The sequence below is a fragment of the Tribolium castaneum genome, chromosome 1 (genome assembly GCF_031307605.1).
Source record: "Tribolium castaneum strain GA2 chromosome 1, icTriCast1.1, whole genome shotgun sequence".
Taxonomy (NCBI): domain Eukaryota; kingdom Metazoa; phylum Arthropoda; class Insecta; order Coleoptera; family Tenebrionidae; genus Tribolium; species Tribolium castaneum.
The window spans coordinates 7,924,453-7,945,130 of NC_087394.1; the positions used below are offsets into that span (position 1 = coordinate 7,924,453).

Genomic DNA, 20,678 nt, shown 5'->3' on the forward strand with positions numbered 1-20,678 from the left:
ATTACAAAGTGTTATCAAACAGTTGTCTAATTAAAGATTATAAGTAATGGATCACAGCGAACACAAAGTTTGGCTCAAGAAACCAATAAATTAGTGAAGTGTTATGAATTTTAGGTTAGAATTTTCCACTGAAAAAATCATGAAATGCTGCGGTAAATCTACAAAACTACAATAAAGATTAACAACTGATGATACATTTAAACGTAAATTATGCTAAAAGGTAGGCTTTTCAATGTCTTTGTAATAATTTTCCAATAAAGAAAGTGAACCAAACAGTCATTCGTTATTCGTGTTTTCCTCGTCATCTCTCATTTGTCAACATAAGTTTCTTGCATCAAAGATAGAATAGTCATTCCGCATAGGCAATGCAATAATTGTGAAGCCCCAAAATTCGTACAACGCTCAAAATATCCGAATAAACATTTTCCCGCCATTTATGGTTACTGTTTTCGACCTAGCTCAGTGGCGCCCCCAACGGTAATTTTACTTCCGAATTAAAGAATCATTTAAAAACACATTGTCACATTGTATAATTTATTAGGCATAGTAAATTTAAATCTTGAAGATAAAGAAATAATCTTGATATATTTCTCACCATTATTGTGTGAGGAATCATCAAAATCTACACACTTTTGTGGAAGGTTCTCTGCTATAGGTGTCAATAGTGTGCTTATTGGCCCAATATTTTTTCGTAATATGTTAACAACCTCAAAAATTTGAGAAGAGATAATAATAACTATTTTAAAATAATTATAAGACAACGAGCTTTAACGGGATTTTTTCAACAAGATAGAGCTACAGTCCATACTCCTCGGAAACCTTAAATAATAATTAGCAAAGACGGGACCATTGCTTGGCCACCCCGTTCACCTGACTTGACTCTATTAGATTTTTCTATATTCGGAATTTTACAAAATAAACACAAAATAAAACACTATTTTTTCATTTGCAAATATTTCCTCATTTATTATTTTGTTAGGAAATTCTAATTCAGAAACAAATATTGTGGAGAAGAAGAATTAATATTTGAATTAAATAACTTTAATAATCCTAGAGGTCAAGTTATAATAATTTAGAAGAATATTCAGGCATAACTGCCTAACATTATAAATAATGCTTAACAAAACTAGGCTTACAAATATAAGTGCATTTTAAATAAGTCGAGCTGCACCGTGGCATCTTATCTGTTGGTTAATTTATTTCGCCAAATGTCTGCCATCTAGTTGTCAATAAATTACAAATACGTGAAAATGTTGAACTTTTTTTTGTTTTAATAAAATGTAAATTAACAAAATAAGTATTTAATTAACTTTGAGTCAATTTTATTTAAAAAATGAGAAATGTGTTGTTTACATTGATTAAACATATAAATAAATATTGCATCATAATCTATTACAATAACAACATTATAAATTAAGAATTTGTTAAAGTTCCAAGTATTATACCAAATATTGTGAAAAGTGATAAAATGACAAAACGCAAAAAAAATGTTTATTTGTATTTTTTAACCGCATACGAAGTCATTTGTAAGAATGTGCAGTACTTCAGTCAATCCTCGCCCATGTATTCATTTACAATACTCATAATTGACAATACTGTGCCAGTAATTGCCGAACCAACAGCCACAACAATTATAAATATATCTTTTACAATAACAAAATATGTTAACGACCCATACATCATTACCAGTTCGAGTAATGCGGGTAGAAACAGTGCCAAAAAAGCACCAGTTAAAGCCCCAATCAACGAAATAAACGTAGCCAAATTGGCACTAATATTTGCCAAACCATCTGAAATGTCGTTTAAAAAAGTGCATATTTTATTAACAAACTCCTTACATGTTATTAACACAGCCACTGATCTGTAAGTGTATATAATCAAGACTGGATGCTTGAAAGGTCCCCACTTTCTATAAAATCGCGGATACGCAATTTCAAAAGGAATATACATATGCAAAGCAAACGTAAACATTACTCCCACTGATATTAAAATTTTGGTAGCTATAGCCAATCTATAAAAGCAAGTTTAATAAATAGAGTGTTTAATAATTATTTATTGTGACCAAAGAAATACCCTTCTTCTTGTGGTAAGTTAAGGAAAGCACTTCCTTCGACTTTATCTCCCCACATCCAATAAGCAAACACACCAACAAGAGAGTACAGAATTATTATTACTACCATTGTTAAATTTAAAATGCCACAAGGGCTAGTGAAAAACTCTGGTTCCTTCATTTCCATTCGTAGAGGAATGATCTACAAATAAATTAGTCATTAGCAAATATTTATTGTAAAAAAGTCCAAATTACGAAAGTAATTCCTTCAAATGCAAATAAGACTATCCCGAAAAAAAGAGGGAGTTTCTCGGGGTGTGATATTAAATTTCGCTTAGTTGTCACATCCAAGTTTGCCATAGAATAATACAGAACCAAAACAATTCCAATCCACATGATAATGTTTGCGATTAACGAAATAGGTGTTAGCAACTTTAGGTTGCCTAAAAAAGTGGACACCCACATGGGAAGTAAAATAATTGCAAGAATCACTCGATAATTTTGTTTCCAACTGTAAGCCTCAGCAATCTATAACACAATTTAAAATAATAGTTAGTATTAATTTATGAAAAATTGTTAAATGTTTATTTTTTTAATAAAAAACATATCCAATTCAGGAAAATGTATAAAACTAAGCATTTTTATTTATTATTAGAGACCGGATTTTTAGGAATTTTTAGGTATATAGCTGTCAAAAAAGATTGTACAAACACAGAAATTAAGTAATAAAATCTGGTAATGCACTTTTTATTAATTCCTACAACAGAAAAAATAAAAACATAATTTTTTATTCAATTAACATTTTTATTTTTAGAATTTTTTATATAGTTGTCACTAACACATTTTTCCACAACTCCTGGGGTCCATTTTACAAAAATGTACACTTTATTTACAAGTTTAATTGCTTCAACAAGTGACAAGTCTATTGTTTCTTAGTTTGTTGTCTTATTATTTACTAACATTTTAAAATGAAAAAGTAAGTCATTTTTCAGAAGAAAGAAAGAAAAACTAGAATAAAATAAAATACAGCGTGCTCAAAAACTGGCGCACCAACTCAACTGGTGTGTGGCAGAGAAGTGGTTACACGTAATGGTAAAAACAGTAAAAAAATTCTTTGTATTAAAGTTATTGATAGATAACTAATTTTAGGTAAATGATATGTGGCAACGTTGTCTAACAGTCATGATCGCAATAGAATTTGAGCAACAATAAAAATAAATTATTTTTGCAACGGTTTCCTAGGAAATAATTCCCAGTGTTGGCACATCTACACATTGTGATTTTTTGGATGAATTTTAATTTTTTTAAATTAAAAAAACTGCTAAAATCTGATAGTAAATTTTAAAATAATTATTCATCGTTTTGTTACGTAACGATTACCTGGTATGAAACATAAAAATATAAAAAAATAATGAAAACTAAAGAAGTTAACACAATAAGTTTGTAGCTCCAGATTTTTTAAAATATAACTTTAGAAATTTTTTCAACATTTTTCCCGTAATCTGCACTTACTTCTCAATAACGTACCACTGAGTTGGTGCGCCAGTTTTTGAGCACCCTGTATAACATTCTGATTAAAAAACCAATACACTGAAAAGCTGAAAAATAAAAAACTGCAATACAAACAAATTAAAAAAAAGTAGGAATAAAGTACTGTAGATCTAAGTGACTGAAAGAGTGTTAATCTATAAAACTAAAGAACTGTAAAGTAAGATCAAGAAAATTGATAAACTAAGATAATAAGAATACAGTGAAACAAAAAAAAACTGGAAAATTTAGGAAGTGAATAAAAAATATAAAAAATCAAGAAACAAAAAGCTGAAATACTGAGAATAAACTATGAGACACTAAGAAACTATAAGATTGTATGACTGGAAGCCTGAATATATAACTGAAAATATTAACTAAAAATATTAACGTTTGTTAAAAGTTGAATTCTGCACCTCAAAGATAATTAAATTGTCTAAATAAAAACATATCTCATAAATTTTAAATGCCCAAGTTAATAACAATTAAAAACAAATAAAAAAAATTACGAAGTGTTTGAGTTTAAACACGAACTGATCGCAAGAATTAGTCTTTAGTAAAAACAAATCTATCCACAATTTATCTACGATTTTTGAACCCAAGTGTAATAGAGAACTCGAAATTTTATTAGAAAACAGCAAAATTCCTGAGAGTTTGGTCGACATTTACAAATAATCAAACGACAATTTTTTGCTCAGTTTTGAACGTTCAATTATAATTGGTTTGTTTGACAGCTGTAGTGCATTATTCCTCCGATATCCAATGACAAACGCTTCAATCGTCTTGCAATTTTTTGTGCACTAGAGAAACAAGTATAAGAAGGTGATTTTTATATTTTTATTGGTCAATTACTTATTTCTTGGACAAATGAGACACCAGTGAAACTGGTTTAAGTGCAGGTCTTTCTCACAGATGCGAATAAAATGGTCATTTCTTTTTATTTTTGAAAATAATTTTATTCTTTTGATTGAAACATTTTTTAAATTTTTTACACAAAAACTAAAAATTCTATAAAAGTGGGACTTTTACTTTACTACATAATTAAAATCTAAACTGTTGGTTTAGAAAAATTTATAATTAAAATAAATAATTTTTTAAACCAAAATTAATAAGAAAAGTTTCCTAAAATCCGGTCTTTATTTATTATTATAATTATTAGAGATAAAGAAAGTGTTATGCATAATGCAAGCTTGTAATTTATTTTTACCTCACCAAGGTGTTTAGAAACAAATATGAAGTAAACAACGCAAAATCCATATTCAGCAGCAATTATAAATACATCAGTTACAATTCCAAAAGCTTTTGAATGTTTTTTCAACCATTCAGAGTTACTATCTTCAAAGGTATATTGTACAGTTTCTGCAAAACTTGGTTGCACTAAAACGGCTTCTTTTTCAGCAATTTTAACACAAGCTTTAATCTGTAATCATTGACATTAATTATTATTAAAAATGTATCAGTTGAATAAAATCAATTACAAGTAAATGTTGACAGTGCAAATTTATCAAAGCTATTACTAGTAATAACAATGGACCCAAAAGCATTCCACTGTTCATAAGCGCTGCTCCCATTGCAAAAATCCCTGAACCAACATATGCCTTTATTGCGTGTATTAGTGTCTCTATGTAACTACAACAAATCAATAATAATTACTGTAATGCTTTATACTACAGTTGAGATGCAATTGATTACCTTGTTGGTTTCTTCACTCCCGTTATATTAGCACCATGTACTACAAGAAAAGGTCTGAAAAAACAGCGTTTTGTTGTATAATATCAAGTTAAACAAAGTTTACAACTGACCTTGTTGTTGTTTCTTGGGTTTCCATATTAAAATGTTTTAAAAATATTTGTGAAAATGATGACAATTTAATTAAATTGACAGTTTTAACATTACACCAATTTACACTGGTTACAATTTTGTACCTAATTGCTTGATCTTGTTATAAAATACCCTTCACATTTAAAAATACATTGTATATAAATTATTAAACGAAACTTTATATGTTATGGGCGTTAAAGTATTAACCTGCTAGATCCACTTACAACAAAAAATTTCATAACAAAATAACCGGTTATAAAAGGAAACATTGTGACATTGATTACTAAATAAAAATTTTGGTTTTAAATTACTTCTAAATATTAGGCACGAAGGCTGTTTTTGCTTTCAGGTACACATTTAAAATGATGCTTTTGAATATCAACCTTAAAACTCTACTGCATAAAAATGGTGGATGCGCCGGGCTAATAATTTTTTTAACAAAGTGTTGTGATTGCTAATTAAATTTTTAACAAAACTTTACATTATAGTGTGTTTTGTTTAAAAAAAATATTTTTTATGTACATTGTCAAAAGTTAAATACTTATAATTCAAAATAATTTAAAAGTCGAGTTTAAGGGAAATAAAAGACTTCAAATGAATGCAAAAGTACATCCTTTAGAGGTATGCACAAAATTCTTACGACATATTGAAGAAACTATCAAATATTGTTGGGCCAGAGATGCTAAAAATAACTTTTAAAAGAGCACATTCATATTGTTGTTTCAGCTGCTGTCAAAGTAGCACTTTTATATAAATTGTTTTATTTCAAACTATAATGTTGAATGGGAAACCTATTTAGAGATTAAAAGTGACAATGGCTACACATTATGATAGCAACAATACTGAAAAAGACTTGGTGATAAATAAAAGCGTCCTTTAATTATTAATTAAGCTTTTTTCTTTAGAAGTGCAACATTTGTTGATTTACTTTACAACGCACCGAAGCTAAATTGTTCGAAGATAAGGAAAAAAATTATGAAGAATAGACGAAGATTTATTCCCACTATAAAAAATTGAAGAGTTGCTCAAAACTAGTAAAGACAACTCAGATGTGTTTGTTCTCATTTTGTAAAAAAATAAATAGAGCAAAAAAAATTGATGCGTGCGCAAAAGCTTTAACGGGAGCTTGGTTATCAACAAAGTTTCACAATTTAAATTACTAATTTTTACCAAATACCAATGTAGCGGGCATTCTTTCTAAACTCGGACGAAGTCGGTAATTTGGAAGTGTGGAAATTTGGAAATTTTAGTTGGGATACCTTGAATTAATGAGGAGGATAATATTAAGTGTCAAGAAATAAATAACTGTGATATTTCATGATGTAACTTATGTTAATTTACACTTATATTTTATTGTTAAGAACAGATAAATTTAAAGATAATTGTCCTTTAATTAAACATAAAACGTTGTACCATGACTTAAATACCATCAAAGAATGGTAGGCATACAGACAAATACATTTATAAAAATGATTTTAATTCCCAAAATATAGAAGAACTACAGCAAAAAAAATACCAAAGTATGACGCAGAATAATACCAGAAACTTGCTTTCTTCTCAGATATGTTCGAGTCTAAAAGTTAGATGTGCGTATTTATCGAAAAATTTCAAAGTAAAACACAAACTGCAAATATTAAGAAGAAAATAGAAGAACATCTGTAGAAATTACGATACAATAATAATATTATTTTAAAATAATTTTAAAATTGATTTTCAATTCAAAATCTTGACATTTTATATTCGAAGGGTCGATCACCTAAAAAAAATATGTGCAACTAATTCCAATTAAAAAATTCCAGTAATTCTAATAAGAATCCAATGAATCCATTTTTATTGTATCTGTAATTCCGAAAAAATATCAGTAACTCTAAGTAATTTACGTATTTTTTAAAATAAATTCTCAACTCAACAAGCTGAGTGTATTACTCTGCACTAAAATAGAAAAAATGTATTGAAAAGTAAAGTTTCGGAAAAACACAAGACTATTAACTTGTATTTTCAAGGCATGTTTCAGTTTTTATCTATTTCTGCGTGATTCTGATTTTGAAAGGTTTTCAAAATATTTCAGTAATGACCTCCTACTACTTTTAACTTTATCTTTGGAAATCAAAAAAGTCAAATGTTTCAATTATTTCATATTTAATTAAAAAAAACAATTTCTTCTTACCATATGTGGGCGTTTCTTCTTGATTTTTTTGTTAAACCTGTTCAATAATGGAGCAAAATGCTCTCTATTTGTCGTTTTTTTTTTTAAATAATTAACCTCAAAAAACTTTTCCTTTTCCTTTCTCTGAAACCAGTTAGCAGATTACACTTTTTAACGTTAAGAGGCAGAATTCAGAATGTTTCTAATTAAAAAGAAATACTTTTTTGTGTTTAAAAACTCAACAAGTTGAAAAATAATGTATCCAATACTTTTTTTTTAATTTTAATAAAACTTAAATTGTAAAAATGGTGGGTGCGCCGGGTTAATGTTTCGACTGCTTGTTGAAATTGCGAATTAGAGTTATAAAATTGTAAACGTGTTTTCAATTCAAAATTTACAAGTTGTAATGTTAAATTTTTAAAGTTATTAAAAACTTTTAGTCTGAAATTTTGGATCTAAACGGTCAAAATTAGGTATTTCCAGATTTGAGTTTTTACAGTTCTAAAATTTAAAATTCTAACCTAAATCAAAGCAATTCGGTGTTATAAAGTTAATTTATAATTATTTAGTTTATGAATTGTTTCCAAATGTCAGACTTGATAAATTACAACATTGCCAAAATGGTGGATGCGCCAGGATAATTAGTATTTATTATTTTAAAAATGCGAACTAACGTTCTAAACACACAAGATTATGGACGTGGATAGAATTTCAGTCTAAAAAATTTATTTTTAACTTTTGAATTGAAAATTTGAATAACCTCCAAGTACTTTGAACTTAATCTTTGGAAATCGAAAAAGTTAAATGTGTTTTTTCTTACCATATGTGGGCGTTTCTTCTTAATTTTTTTGTTAAACCTGTCCAATAATGGAGCCAAATGCTCTCTATTTGTCGTTTTTTACTAAATAATTAACCTCAAAAAACCTTTCTTCTTCCTTTCTCTGAAACCGGTTATACCTGTTTGCAATATTTTTCACATCAGAACTTCATATGAACTTTTCCAAAGAAAATAAATTAGACTTTAGAATGCAGTGTGTTTTATTTTTCCATATTTTGTAAAAATAAAAGTTGTAAAAATGGTGGATGTGCCAAGATAACTTTAGCAGATTACACTTTTTAACGTTAAGAATCAGAATTCAGAATGTTTTTAATTAAAAAGAAATACTTTTTTGTGTTTAAAAACTCAACAAGTTGAAAAATAATGTATCTAACACATTTTTTAATTTTAATAAAACGTAAGTTGTAAAAATGGTGGGTGCGCCGGGTTAATGTTTCGACTGCTTGTTGAAATTGCGAATTAGAGTTATAAAATTGTAATCGTGTTTTCAATTCAAAATTTACAAGTTGTAATGTTAAATTTTTAAAGTTATTAAAAACTTTTAGTCTGAAATTTTGGATCTAAACGGTCCAAATTAGGTATTTCCAGATTTGAGTTTTTACAGTTCTAAAATTTAAAATTCTAACCTAAATCAAAGCAATTCGGTGTTATAAAGTTAATTTATAATTATTTAGTTTATGAATTGTTTCCAAATGTCAGACTTGATAAATTACAACATTGCCAAAATGGTGGATGCGCCAGGATAATTTGTATTTATTATTTTAAAAGTGCGAACTAACGTTCTAAACACACAAGATTATGGACGTGGTTGGAATTAAAGTCTAAAAAATTTATTTTTAACTTTTGAAATGAAAATTTGAATGACCTCCTAGTACTTTGAACTTTATCTTTGGAAATCGAAAAAGTCAAATGTGTTTTTTCTTAACACATGTGGGCGTTTTTTCTTGATTTTTTCGTTAAACCTGTCCAATAATGGAGCCAAATGCTCTCTATTTGTCGTTTTTTTCTAAATAATTAACCTCAAAAAGCCTTTCTTTTTCCTTTCTCTGAAACCGGTTATACCTGTTTGCAATATTTTTTACATCAGCACTTCGTATGAACTTTTTCAAAGGAAATAAATTAAACTCCAGAATGCAGTGTGTTTTATTTTTCTATATTTTTATTCTTAAAATTAATATTTTGTTTTCTATTTTTTGAAGGAAGTGTAATTTTTGTTATTTACTAATATTTTGTTATTTCATTAATCTTACAAAAACCGAAAGTAAGAAAAAAGTTTCTCCGAACATCTTTAATTTATTGCAATTTAATTTATTGCTGCTAAATTGCATCATAGGTGCTCTACAACATCAAACCTTCAAAAGCCACAAATTTGTCATTTTTGACATGTAAATTACTTTTACAAATCTTTACCTAAATTTACTTTTACATTTACAATAATGCAAGCTAAACCATCCACTGAACCTTCTTCAACTCCAACTTCAACAACAGCTTCCGAACAACATCGCAGGTAAAATCCAGAATATTGATAAAAGTGCAATAATCTTGCTTTAGATTTGCCAGTTCGGTTCCTACACATGAAGCTACAGGAACCAAACCACCAACTAGGTAATAACACACCACAAGACTAAAAAAAATTCACGAAACCACTTCTAGTTACTTAACCACAATAATGCATCTTGCTAAATGTTACGTTGGCACGGGAATTTTTGCAATGGGAGAAGGCTTCAAAAACAGTGGACTTATACTAGGCCCTGTCCTACTTGCTTTCCTGGCTCTTTTAAATCTAAATTGCCAACACATTTTAGTGAGTTAAAGCGGTACAAATTTGCAGACTAAAGACATGTTTTGAGGTGAAAACTGTTATAAAAATCGCCGATGAAGAAGTGGAAGATGTGAAACCAACTTTTGCTGAAACCGTTGAATACACTTTTGAGGGCAGTTCTATAAACTGTTTCAAAAGAAACTCGAAAGCTTTGGCTTGGATGACAAACATTTTTTTGTGTTGTACTGAACTGGGATTTTGCTGTGTTTACTTCGTATTCATTGCAGAACACTTAGTTAAAGTAACGTTTTAAACCAAAATTAAACAAAAACGATAAGAAATTTTAGATAGCCGAACATAATAACTTGATGACGGAAAACCACCCTGGAAACAAGCACATAATGCTCTTAATTATTTTACCCCCAATGTGGGCTTCCACATTTTTGGGCAATTTGAAATTATTGCTCCCTTTATCAATCATTGCAAATATTTTAATGTGGGCTGGGGTTATAATAATAGTTTACTTTACTGTGCAAAATCTTGATGCTAGTGCTTGGACAAAAAATGCCGTAAATTCTGTACATCGATGGCCGTTGTTTTTTGGAACTGCACTTTACGCTTTTGAAGGAATAACATTTGTTTGTGTTATTTTGTTTGTAAAACTTTAATTTCATTTTTGAATGTAGGTCATTCCGTTACGAAATGAAATGAAACAGCCGGAAAAATTCCTGAGTGCTTTCGGTGTATTAAATGTGGGAATGACGTTTGTGGCATTTTTGTACATCTTGGTTGGCTTACTGGCTTACTGGAAGTATGGAGATAATGTTGCAAGTAGCGTTTTTTTAAATATCACTGCCGATAGCAAATTGTAAGTTATCACACTTTTTGGGTATTGTTTTAAAGTTTTTGTTAAGATTGCCGGATATTATCAATGCAATGATGGCAGTGGCAGTGTTATTTACTTTTACTCTTCATATGTATGTTCCGTTTGAAATTACTTTTCCGTTGTTTTATCGAAAATATGGACCTTTTAAACACACACGACTTGTGGCGATCATTTACAGATCAATTCCAGTGTTGCTGACATGTAAGTACGAGGAAAAATAATGTGTTTTTATGATGTAAGCGTAAAAAAAAGAATTTTCTTCATAATTTGTTTTCCAAATCAGACATTTTCATAAAAAGCTAAGTTATAAAATGGTGGATGCGCCAGGATAACTTTTGTTTATTATTTTAAATATACAAGATTATAGACGTGGCTTTTATTTAAAGTCTAAAAATGTTATTCTTAAGTTTTGTAGTTGTAATTTGAAACTAAAAGACTCAAATTTTGAATTTAATGCTTCCAGATTTGAGTAAGTTTTTACATTTCTAAGAATTAAGATATAATCTGGAACAAAATTTATGATTTGCTTTCGTGTATCAGACTTTCTAATAAGTACAAAGTTGTAAAAATGATGGATGTGCCAAGATAACTTTAGCAGATTACAATTTTCAATTTTAAGAATCAGAATTCAGAATGTTTTTAATTAAAAAGAAACTTTTTTTTGTTTGAAAAATCAACAAGTTGAAAAATAAGGTGCCGAATAATTTTTTAATTTGTAAAAATGGTGGATGCGCTGGGTTAATGTTTCGACTGCTTGTTGAAATTGCGAATTAAAGTTATAAAATTGTAAACGTGTTTTCAATTTAAAGCTTACAAGTTGTATTCTTAAATTTTTAAAGTTATTAGAAACTTTTAGTCTGAAATTTTGGATCTAAACGGTTCAAATTAAGTATTTCTGGATTTGAGTCTTTGCAGTTCTAAAATTTAAAATTCTAATTTAAATTAGAGCAATTCGGTGTTAATTTATAATGATTTAGTTTATGAATTGTTTCCAAATGTAAGACTTGATAAATTACAATATTGCCAAAATGGTGGATGCGCCAGGATAATTTGTTTTTATTATTTTAAAAGTGCGAAGTAACGTTTTAATCATATAAGATTATGGACGTGGTTTGAATTTAGTTTGAATTTAAGTCTAAAAAATTTATTTTTAACTTTTGAATTGAAAATTTTTAAGGCTGTAAATTTAGGCGGTCCAACATTTTTGTTACCAGATTTAAGTTTCTACATTTCTAAATTAAAATTCAACTTGAAACAAAGTTTATGATATGATTCAAACTTTAATAAGTAGACAAAGTTGCAAAAATGGTGGATGCTCCAAAATAACATTGCCCTGAAAATTCTGATGACAGATCAGATTTGTAATTAAAAATAAAAACTTTTTGTATTTAAAAAATCAACAAGTTGAAAAATGATGTATTGAATACATTTTTTTTAACTTAAAAAAACGTAAGTTGTAAAAATGGTGGGTGCGCCGGGTTAATGTTTCTACTGCTTGTTGAAATTGCGAACTAGAGTTATAAAATTGCAAACGTGCCTTTAATTTAAAATTTACAAGTTGTATTCTTAAATTTTTCAAGTTATTAAAAACTTTTAGTCTGAAATTTTGGATCTAAACGGTCCAAATTAAGTATTTCTAGATTTGAGTTTCTACAGTTCTAAAATTTAAAATTCTAACCTAAATCAAAGCAATTTGGTCTTAAAAAGTTAATTTAGTTTATGAATTGTTTCCAAATGTAAGACTTGATAAATTACAACATTGCCAAAATGGTGGATGCACCAAGATAATTTGTATTTATTATTTTAAAAGTGCGAACTAACTAAATACTAAATACACAAAATTATGGACGTGGTTTGAATTTAAGTCTAAAAAATTTATTTTTAATTTTTGAATTGAAAATTTGAAGCTTAAAGACTGAAATTTTGTTACTAGATTTCAGTTTCTACATTTCTAACTTAAAATTTAACTTGAAACAAAGTTTATGATTTGCTTCAAACTTTAATAAGAAGGCAGAGTTGTAAAAATGGTGGATGCGCCTAAATAACTTTGCCCCAAAAATTTTGATAACAGATCAGATTTTTAATTAAAAATAAAAACTTTTAGTGTCTAAAAAATCAATCAATCAATAATGTATTGAATACATTTATGTAATTAAAAAAAAACGAAAGTTGCTTGTTGAAATTGCAAATTAAAGTTATAAAATTGAAAACGTGGCCTAAATGTAAGTTTAAAAGTTGTATTCTTAAATTTTAAAGTTATTTAAGATTTTTAGGTTAAAATTCTGGATCTAAATGGTCCGAATTTTGTATTTCTAATTTCATTTTCTACAGTTTTAAAAGATAAAATTCTAACCTAAATCAGAATAATTCGGTGTTATAGTGCATCCGGTATGAAAATGGTGGATGCGCCAAATAATTGTTCCATCAAACATCGTAGATTGCAGATTACAATTTTATATTTTCAAAATCAGTGTGTTTCCAGTGTAAAAAAATGCAAGTTTTAAATTTCATTCTTAACTTTAATAAAGAATAGTTTTTTGGTCTATCAATGTTCGTCGATTAATAGTAAATTATTATTATTAAAATGATATCAGTTACGTGTACAAATCAGTAGCAGGTACTTTGAAATGAAAATAATAAATAAATTACATGTAAAATAAATTTTTAACTTGCGGTTTTTATTCCAAAAACGCTGTTTAGTGCAAAAGCTCTATGGCTTTTAAGTCAAATTTTTTTTATCCGTTTGTATAAAACAGATATTATTTGACTAATTAGTCCAAAGAACATTAGCAGGCTTTAGAGTTATTTAAATTAAATCGGTGTTCTTTATAAAGCTTAAGAGTAAAATTTAAAAAGCCCAAATTCAGACTACGTTCATAATTTTGGTTTTAAAAGTCCAACATTTTATCATTGAGGTTTTATTTAAACACAAAAAATGTTTATTACACTAATAACATACTAATAAAATGTAATTTTAAAATAAATTAACCCGGCGCATCCACCATTTTTACAAGTTATATAAATAAAATTGAATCTCAACTTTTTCTTTGTAACATATAGCAAATAATAATTGCTATAAATAAAGCATTACTTATGTCGGCAAAAGAGTTATTTTCAGAATTATCTACACTATAATACCATTTTATGTTTCAGTTACAATGGCAAACGTAATTCCATTTTTGGGCCTCTTCATATCACTTGTGGGTGCTTCAGCTGGGGCATTTTTGGCACTGATATTACCGCCTATATTAGACTTAATTGCGTTCAAAGGGCAACTTTCCGTTTTTTCAATTATCAAAGATTCGTTCATTATATCTATTGGTGTATTTGGATCAATAACTGGAACAATTTTAAGTTTCAAAGATATTGTAGAAAAATTTCAAAAGGAATATGGTTCCTGATTTATATTTTAGTATTTGTACTTTTTGAATTTTTTAATACAGAGTTTTAACACATTTTTGTCGTTTTATTTCTTTTACTACAAGTAGTTTTTTTGTTTTAATTTCGGTGGTTTTAAAATTAACTGTGGCTAGTGTCAATTATGCCAAAAATAATCTGACTTTTCAAAATTACATTTTTCCCACTTTTCGTTCACTAATAAGCAAAAAAAATGGCTAAAAAGAGATCCGATTCGCCAGAACTTGGCCACAAATTCGGAAGACCTGATATTGAAAGAATCGGATTGTTCAGTGAAATGGTGTATTTAAGTGCAAAAACGTTCCCAAAAAAGAAAACTCAACGTAGAGCAAACTTAAAGAAAACATTCAACGTACTTATAATTTATTTATTAGGGGAACCAAGAAATATGTACTGTGAGGGCCGAAAATCTAAAAATGGGACACAACATGGATACTTTGACCCTGAATTTAAAAGAGTTTTTTCAAAAGAAGCGATAAAAGGCAGAGGCAGAAAACCGTAATATCAAAATCTCGAAAAAAAATTTTTTGAGTGTGTCTTTTTAAGGGCGCCTCCAAAATTTAAAAACGTTTCAGAGCGTCCTTTTTTACCCCCAATAGGTTTCAAACACCATTCATGTCCTGGTGATTACCACGGAACATTCAGTGGAATTATTGAAGCTTTTGGTAATAAATTAAAACCGAGACCTAAGCGAAAATCAGAAGGAAGAAACTTGTTGTCCAACCCTGGAAAATTAGGAGGTCCTGGATATGCCGACATATGTCTGAGTCGTTATCCAGAACACAAGTATTTCTTGCATTTTTGTTGTATTGTCAAGGTAACTGTGGAAGGTTCCTAGGCCTGATAGGTATGGTTTAAAACCAAAGTACAAAGAATATGGGAAAAATTTAGGAAGGGCTATGGTCCCAGTTCACTTCCCTCAACCGTTTTTTGACAAAAATCCATTTGCTGACCCGCCAAACATCAAACCTGGACCTACTTACGTCAGACCAAAAGATAAAGAATTGAAAAGTATTCATCCTGGTTATATTGTACCAACTGGGCCGGGCAAATGGGTAAATAAAACAGAATTTAATTTAAAATTTTCTTTTTACACTTTTGCAGCAAGGAGGATGTCATGATGGATGTTTCGATAAATTTCCAGAATACAAACCGGATAAATATGGGGTACGAGTTAAGAAACCTCATGAAAAAATTTTTTATCCTCCATCAACTGCACTCAAGAGCTATTACAATACATCCATTTTGTTCCAAAACGTTGATGTTAAACTTAACAAAGTAAACTATAAAAATTTCCAGCCGGCTTATAATAAATACATAATAATTAATGATTAGAAAAAGTGTTTGTTTTAATTTTTATATAAAATAAATCGCATTACGTAATACGGGAGACTTGGTTAAAAAATCTTAAACCAGTGAAAATAATGAAAACTAAATTTAATTTAAATTAAATTGCTATTTATTGGGCAAGAATAACACACGACGCATAGGTCAAGCTAAACACGTGTCTTTTGCGAATTTTTCAAAAATTATTAAATATTCCGCATTTAATTCCAGGAAAACAGAAAGGCTTACGACTCCAATTTTTTAATATGTTGTAGAACAAAGTCTTGTAATGTTCTCCTGCAAAAATGAAGCCAATAGCTGCATACAATCCACACGACGCATAGGTCAAACTAAACACGTGTCTTTTGCAAATTTTTTAAAAATTATTAAATATTCCGCATTTAATTCCAGGAAAACAAAAAGGCTTACGACTCCAATTATTTAATATGTTGTAGAACAAAGTCTTGTAATGTTCTCCTGCAAAAATGAAAGCAATAGCTGCATACAATCCACACGACGCATGGGTCAAACTAAACACGTGTCTTTTGCAAATTTTTCAAAAATTATTAAATATTCCGCATTTAATTCCAGGAAAACAAAAAGGCTTACGACTCCAATTATTTAATATCTTGTAGAACAAAGTCTTGTAATGTTCTCCTGCAAAAATGAAGCCAATAGCTGCATGCAATCCACACGACGCATAGGTCAAACTAAACACGTGTCTTTTGCAAATTTTTCAAAAATTAATAAATATTCCGCATTTAATTCCAGGAAAACCAAAAGACCTGCAGCTCCAATTTTTTAATATGTTGTAGAGCAAGGTCTTGTAATGTTCTCCTACAAAAATCAAGACAATAGCTGCATTCAATACACACGACGCATAGGTCAAGCTAAACACGTGTCTTTTGCGAATTTTTCAAAAATTATTAAATATTCCGCATTTAATTCCAGGAAAACCAAAAGACCTGCAGCTCCAATTTTTTAATATGTTGTAGAACAAGGTCTTGTAGTGTTCTCCTACAAAAATCAAGAGAATAGCTGCATACAATACACACGACGCATAGGTCAAACTAAACACCTGTCTTTTGCGAATTTTTCATAAAGTATTAAATATTCCGCATTTAATTCCAGGAAAACAGAAAGGCTTACAACTCCAATTTTTTAATATGTTGTAAAGCAAGGTCTTGTAGTGTTCTCCTACAAAAATCAAGAGAATAGCTGCATACACTGCACACGACGCATAGGTCAAACTAAACACGTGTCTTTTGCGAATTTTTCAAAAATTATTAAATATTCCGCATTTAATTCCAGGAAAACAAAAAGGCTTACGACTCCAATTTTTTAATATGTTGTAGAACAAAGTCTTGTAATGTTCTCCTGCAAAAATGAAGACAATAGCTGCATACAATCTACACGACGCATAGGTCAAACTAAACACGTGTCTTTTGCGAATTTTTCATAAATTATTAAATATTCCGCATTTAATTCCAGGAAAACAGAAAGGCTAACAACTCCAATTTTTCAATATGTTGTAGAGCAAGGTCTTATAATGTTCTCCTACAAAAATCAAGAGAATAGCTGCATACACTGCACACGACGCATAGGTCAAACTAAACACGTGTCTTTTGCAAATTTTTCAAAAATTATTAAATATTCCGCATTTAATTCCAGGAAAACCAAAAGACCTGCAGCTCCAATTTTTTAATATGTTGTAGAGCAAGGTCTTGTAATGTTCTCCTACAAAAATCAAGAGACTAGCTGCATACAATACACACGACGCATAGGTCAAGCGAAACACGTGTCTTTTGCAAATTTTTCAAAAATTATTAAATATTCCGCATTTAATTCCAGGAAAACAAAAAGGCTTACGACTCCAATTTTTTAATATGTTGTAGAGCAAGGTCTTATAATGTTCTCCTACAAAAATTAAGAGAATAGCTGCATACACTGCACACGACGCATAGGTCAATCTAAACACGTGTCTTTTGCGAATTTTTCAAAAATTATTAAATATTCCGCATTTAATTCCAGGAAAACAAAAAGACCTGCAGGTCCAATTTTTTAATATGTTGTAGAGCAAAGTCTTGTAATGTTCTCCTACAAAAATCAAGACAATAGCTGCATACAATACACACGACGCATAGGTCAAACTAAACTCGTGTCTTTTGCGAATTTTTCATAAATTATTAAATATTCCGCATTTAATTCCAGGAAAACAAAAAGACCTGCAGCTCCAATTTTTTAATATGTTGTAGAGCAAAGTCTTGTAATGTTCTCCTACAAAAATCAAGACAATAGCTGCATACAATACACACGACGCATAGGTCAAACTAAACTCGTGTCTTTTGCGAATTTTTCATAAATTATTAAATATTCCGCATTTAATTCCAGGAAAACAAAAAGGCTTACGACTCCAATTATTTAATATGTTGTAGAACAAAGTCTTGTAATGTTCTCCTGCAAAAATGAAAGCAATAGCTGCATACAATCTACACGACGCATAGGTCAAACTAAACACGTGTCTTTTGCGAATTTTTCATAAATTATTAAATATTCCGCATTTAATTCCAGGAAAACAGAAAGGCTAACAACTCCAATTTTTCAATATGTTGTAGAGCAAGGTTTTATAATGTTCTCCTACAAAAATCAAGACAATAGCTGCATACAATACACACGACGCATAGGTCAAACTAAACTCGTGTCTTTTGCGAATTTTTTAAAAATTATTAAATTTTCCGCATTTAATTCCAAGAAAACAAAAAGGTTTACGACTCCAATTTTTTAGTATATTGTATAACAAAGTCTTGTAATGTTCTCCTATAAAAATCAAAACAATAGCTGCATACAATCCACACGACGCATAGGTCAAATTAAACACATGTCTTTTTCGAATTTATCAAAAACTATTAAATATTCCGCATTTAATTCAAGGAAAACAAAAAGGCTTACAACTCCAATTTTTAAATATATTGTAGAGCAAGGTTTTATAATGTTCTCCTGCAAAAATCAAGACAATAGCTGCATACAATACACACGACGCATAGGTCAAACTAAACTCGTGTCTTTTGCGAATTTTTCATAAATTATTAAATATTCCGCATTTAATTCCAGGAAAACCAAAAGACCTGCAGCTCCAATTTTTTAATATGTTGTAGAGCAAAGTCTTGTAATGTTCTCCTGCAAAAATCAAGACAATAGCTGCATACAATCCACACGACGCATAGGTCAAGCTAATCACGTGTCTTTTGCGAATTTTTCATAAATTATTAAATATTCCGCATTTAATTCCAGGAAAACAAAAAGGCTTACGACTCCAATTTTTTAATATGTTGTAGAACAAAGTCTTGTAATGTTCTCCTGCAAAAATGAAGACAATAGCTGCATACAATCCACACGACGCATAGGTCAAACTAAACACGTGTCTTTTGCGAATTTTTCATAAATTATTAAATATTCCGCATTTAATTCCAGGAAAACAGAAAGGCTTACAACTCCAATTTTTAAATATATTGTAGAGCAAGGTTTTATAATGTTCTCCTACAAAAATTAAGAGAATAGCTGCATACACTGCACACGACGCATAGGTCAATCTAAACACGTGTCTTTTGCAAATTTTTCAAAAATTATTAAATATTCCGCATTTAATTCCAGGAAAACCAAAAGACCTGCAGCTCCAATTTTTTAATATGTTGTAAAGCAAAGTCTTGTAATGTTCTCCTACAAAAATCAAGACAATAGCTGCATACAATTCACACGACGCATAGGTCAAACTAAACTCGTGTCTTTTGCGAATTTTTCATAAATTATTAAATATTCCGCATTTAATTCCAGGAAAACAAAAAGACCTGCAGCTCCAATTTTTTAATATGTTGTAGAGCAAAGTCTTGTAATGTTCTCCTACAAAAATCAAGACAATAGCTGCATACAATACACACGACGCATAGGTCAAACTAAACTCGTGTCTTTTGCGAATTTTTCATAAATTATTAAATATTCCGCATTTAATTCCAGGAAAACCAAAAGACCTGCAGCTCCAATTTTTTAATATGTTGTAGAGCAAAGTCTTGTAATGTTCTCCTATAAAAATCAAAACAATAGCTGCATACAATCCACACGACGCATAGATCAAACTAAACACGTGTCTTTTGCGAATTTTTTAAAAATTATTAAATTTTCCGCATTTAATTCCAAGAAAACAAAAAGGCTTACGACTCCAATTTTTTAGTATATTGTATAACAAAGTCTTGTAATGTTCTCCTATAAAAATCAAAACAATAGCTGCATACAATCCACACGACGCATAGGTCAAATTAAACACATGTCTTTTTCGAATTTATCAAAAACTATTAAATATTCCGCATTTAATTCCAGGAAAACAAAAAGGCTTACGACTCCCATTTTTTCATATGTTGTAGAGCAAAGTCTTGTAATGTTCTCCTATAAAAATCAAGACAATAGCTGCATACAATCCACACGACGCATAGGTCAAACTAAACACGTGTCTTTTGCGAATTTTTCAAAAATTATTAAATATTCCGAATTTAATTCCAGGAAAACAAAAAGGCTTACGACTCCAATTTTTTAATATGTTGTAGAGCAAAGCCTTGTAATGTTCTCCTGCAAAAATCAAGACAATAGCTGCATACAATCCACACGACGCATAGGTCAAGCTAATCACGTGTCTTTTGCGAATTTTTCATAAATTATTAAATATTCCGCATTTAATTCCAGGAAAACAAAAAGGCTTACGACTCCAATTTTTTAATATGTTGTAGAACAAAGTCTTGTAATGTTCTCCTGCAAAAATGAAGACAATAGCTGCATACAATCCACACGACGCATAGGTCAAACTAAACACGTGTCTTTTGCGAATTTTTCATAAATTATTAAATATTCCGCATTTAA

At 29.5% G+C, this 20,678-nt stretch overlaps 3 protein-coding genes across 4 annotated transcripts; 2 read left to right on the forward strand and 1 right to left on the reverse strand.

Moving 5' to 3' along the window:
• Window positions 1–1,441: 1,441 nt before the first annotated feature.
• On the reverse strand, window positions 1,442–5,606 carry LOC107399048 (proton-coupled amino acid transporter-like protein CG1139). 2 transcript variants are annotated; one of them, XM_015984683.2, is made up of 8 exons: window positions 5,380–5,606; window positions 5,270–5,323; window positions 5,056–5,206; window positions 4,785–4,997; window positions 2,306–2,578; window positions 2,074–2,252; window positions 1,839–2,011; window positions 1,442–1,790 (listed from the first exon to the last, which is right to left on the reverse strand). In XM_015984683.2, the coding sequence occupies exons 1-8, from the start codon at window positions 5,403–5,405 to the stop codon at window positions 1,549–1,551; spliced, it is 1,311 nt and encodes a 436-aa protein (XP_015840169.1). In that variant the 5' UTR covers window positions 5,406–5,606; the 3' UTR covers window positions 1,442–1,548. The 2 variants fall into 2 exon arrangements, with proteins under 2 accessions (XP_015840169.1, XP_064215217.1); XM_064359147.1 differs by having other exon boundaries at window positions 1,443–1,790; window positions 5,270–5,324; window positions 5,384–5,606.
• A 4,100-nt stretch (window positions 5,607–9,706) lies between these two features.
• LOC656809 (proton-coupled amino acid transporter 1-like) lies at window positions 9,707–14,483 on the forward strand. The gene is made up of 8 exons (XM_008196558.3): window positions 9,707–9,889; window positions 9,934–9,987; window positions 10,036–10,186; window positions 10,233–10,445; window positions 10,492–10,782; window positions 10,831–11,012; window positions 11,059–11,231; window positions 14,184–14,483. The coding sequence occupies exons 1-8, from the start codon at window positions 9,819–9,821 to the stop codon at window positions 14,429–14,431; spliced, it is 1,383 nt and encodes a 460-aa protein (XP_008194780.1). The 5' UTR covers window positions 9,707–9,818; the 3' UTR covers window positions 14,432–14,483.
• Window positions 14,484–14,540: 57 nt separating this feature from the next.
• LOC103313399 (cilia-and flagella-associated protein 96-like) lies at window positions 14,541–15,787 on the forward strand. The gene is made up of 5 exons (XM_008196557.3): window positions 14,541–14,770; window positions 14,822–14,945; window positions 14,994–15,233; window positions 15,286–15,502; window positions 15,552–15,787. The coding sequence occupies exons 1-5, from the start codon at window positions 14,641–14,643 to the stop codon at window positions 15,780–15,782; spliced, it is 942 nt and encodes a 313-aa protein (XP_008194779.3). The 5' UTR covers window positions 14,541–14,640; the 3' UTR covers window positions 15,783–15,787.
• The last annotated feature ends 4,891 nt before the right edge of the window (window positions 15,788–20,678 follow it).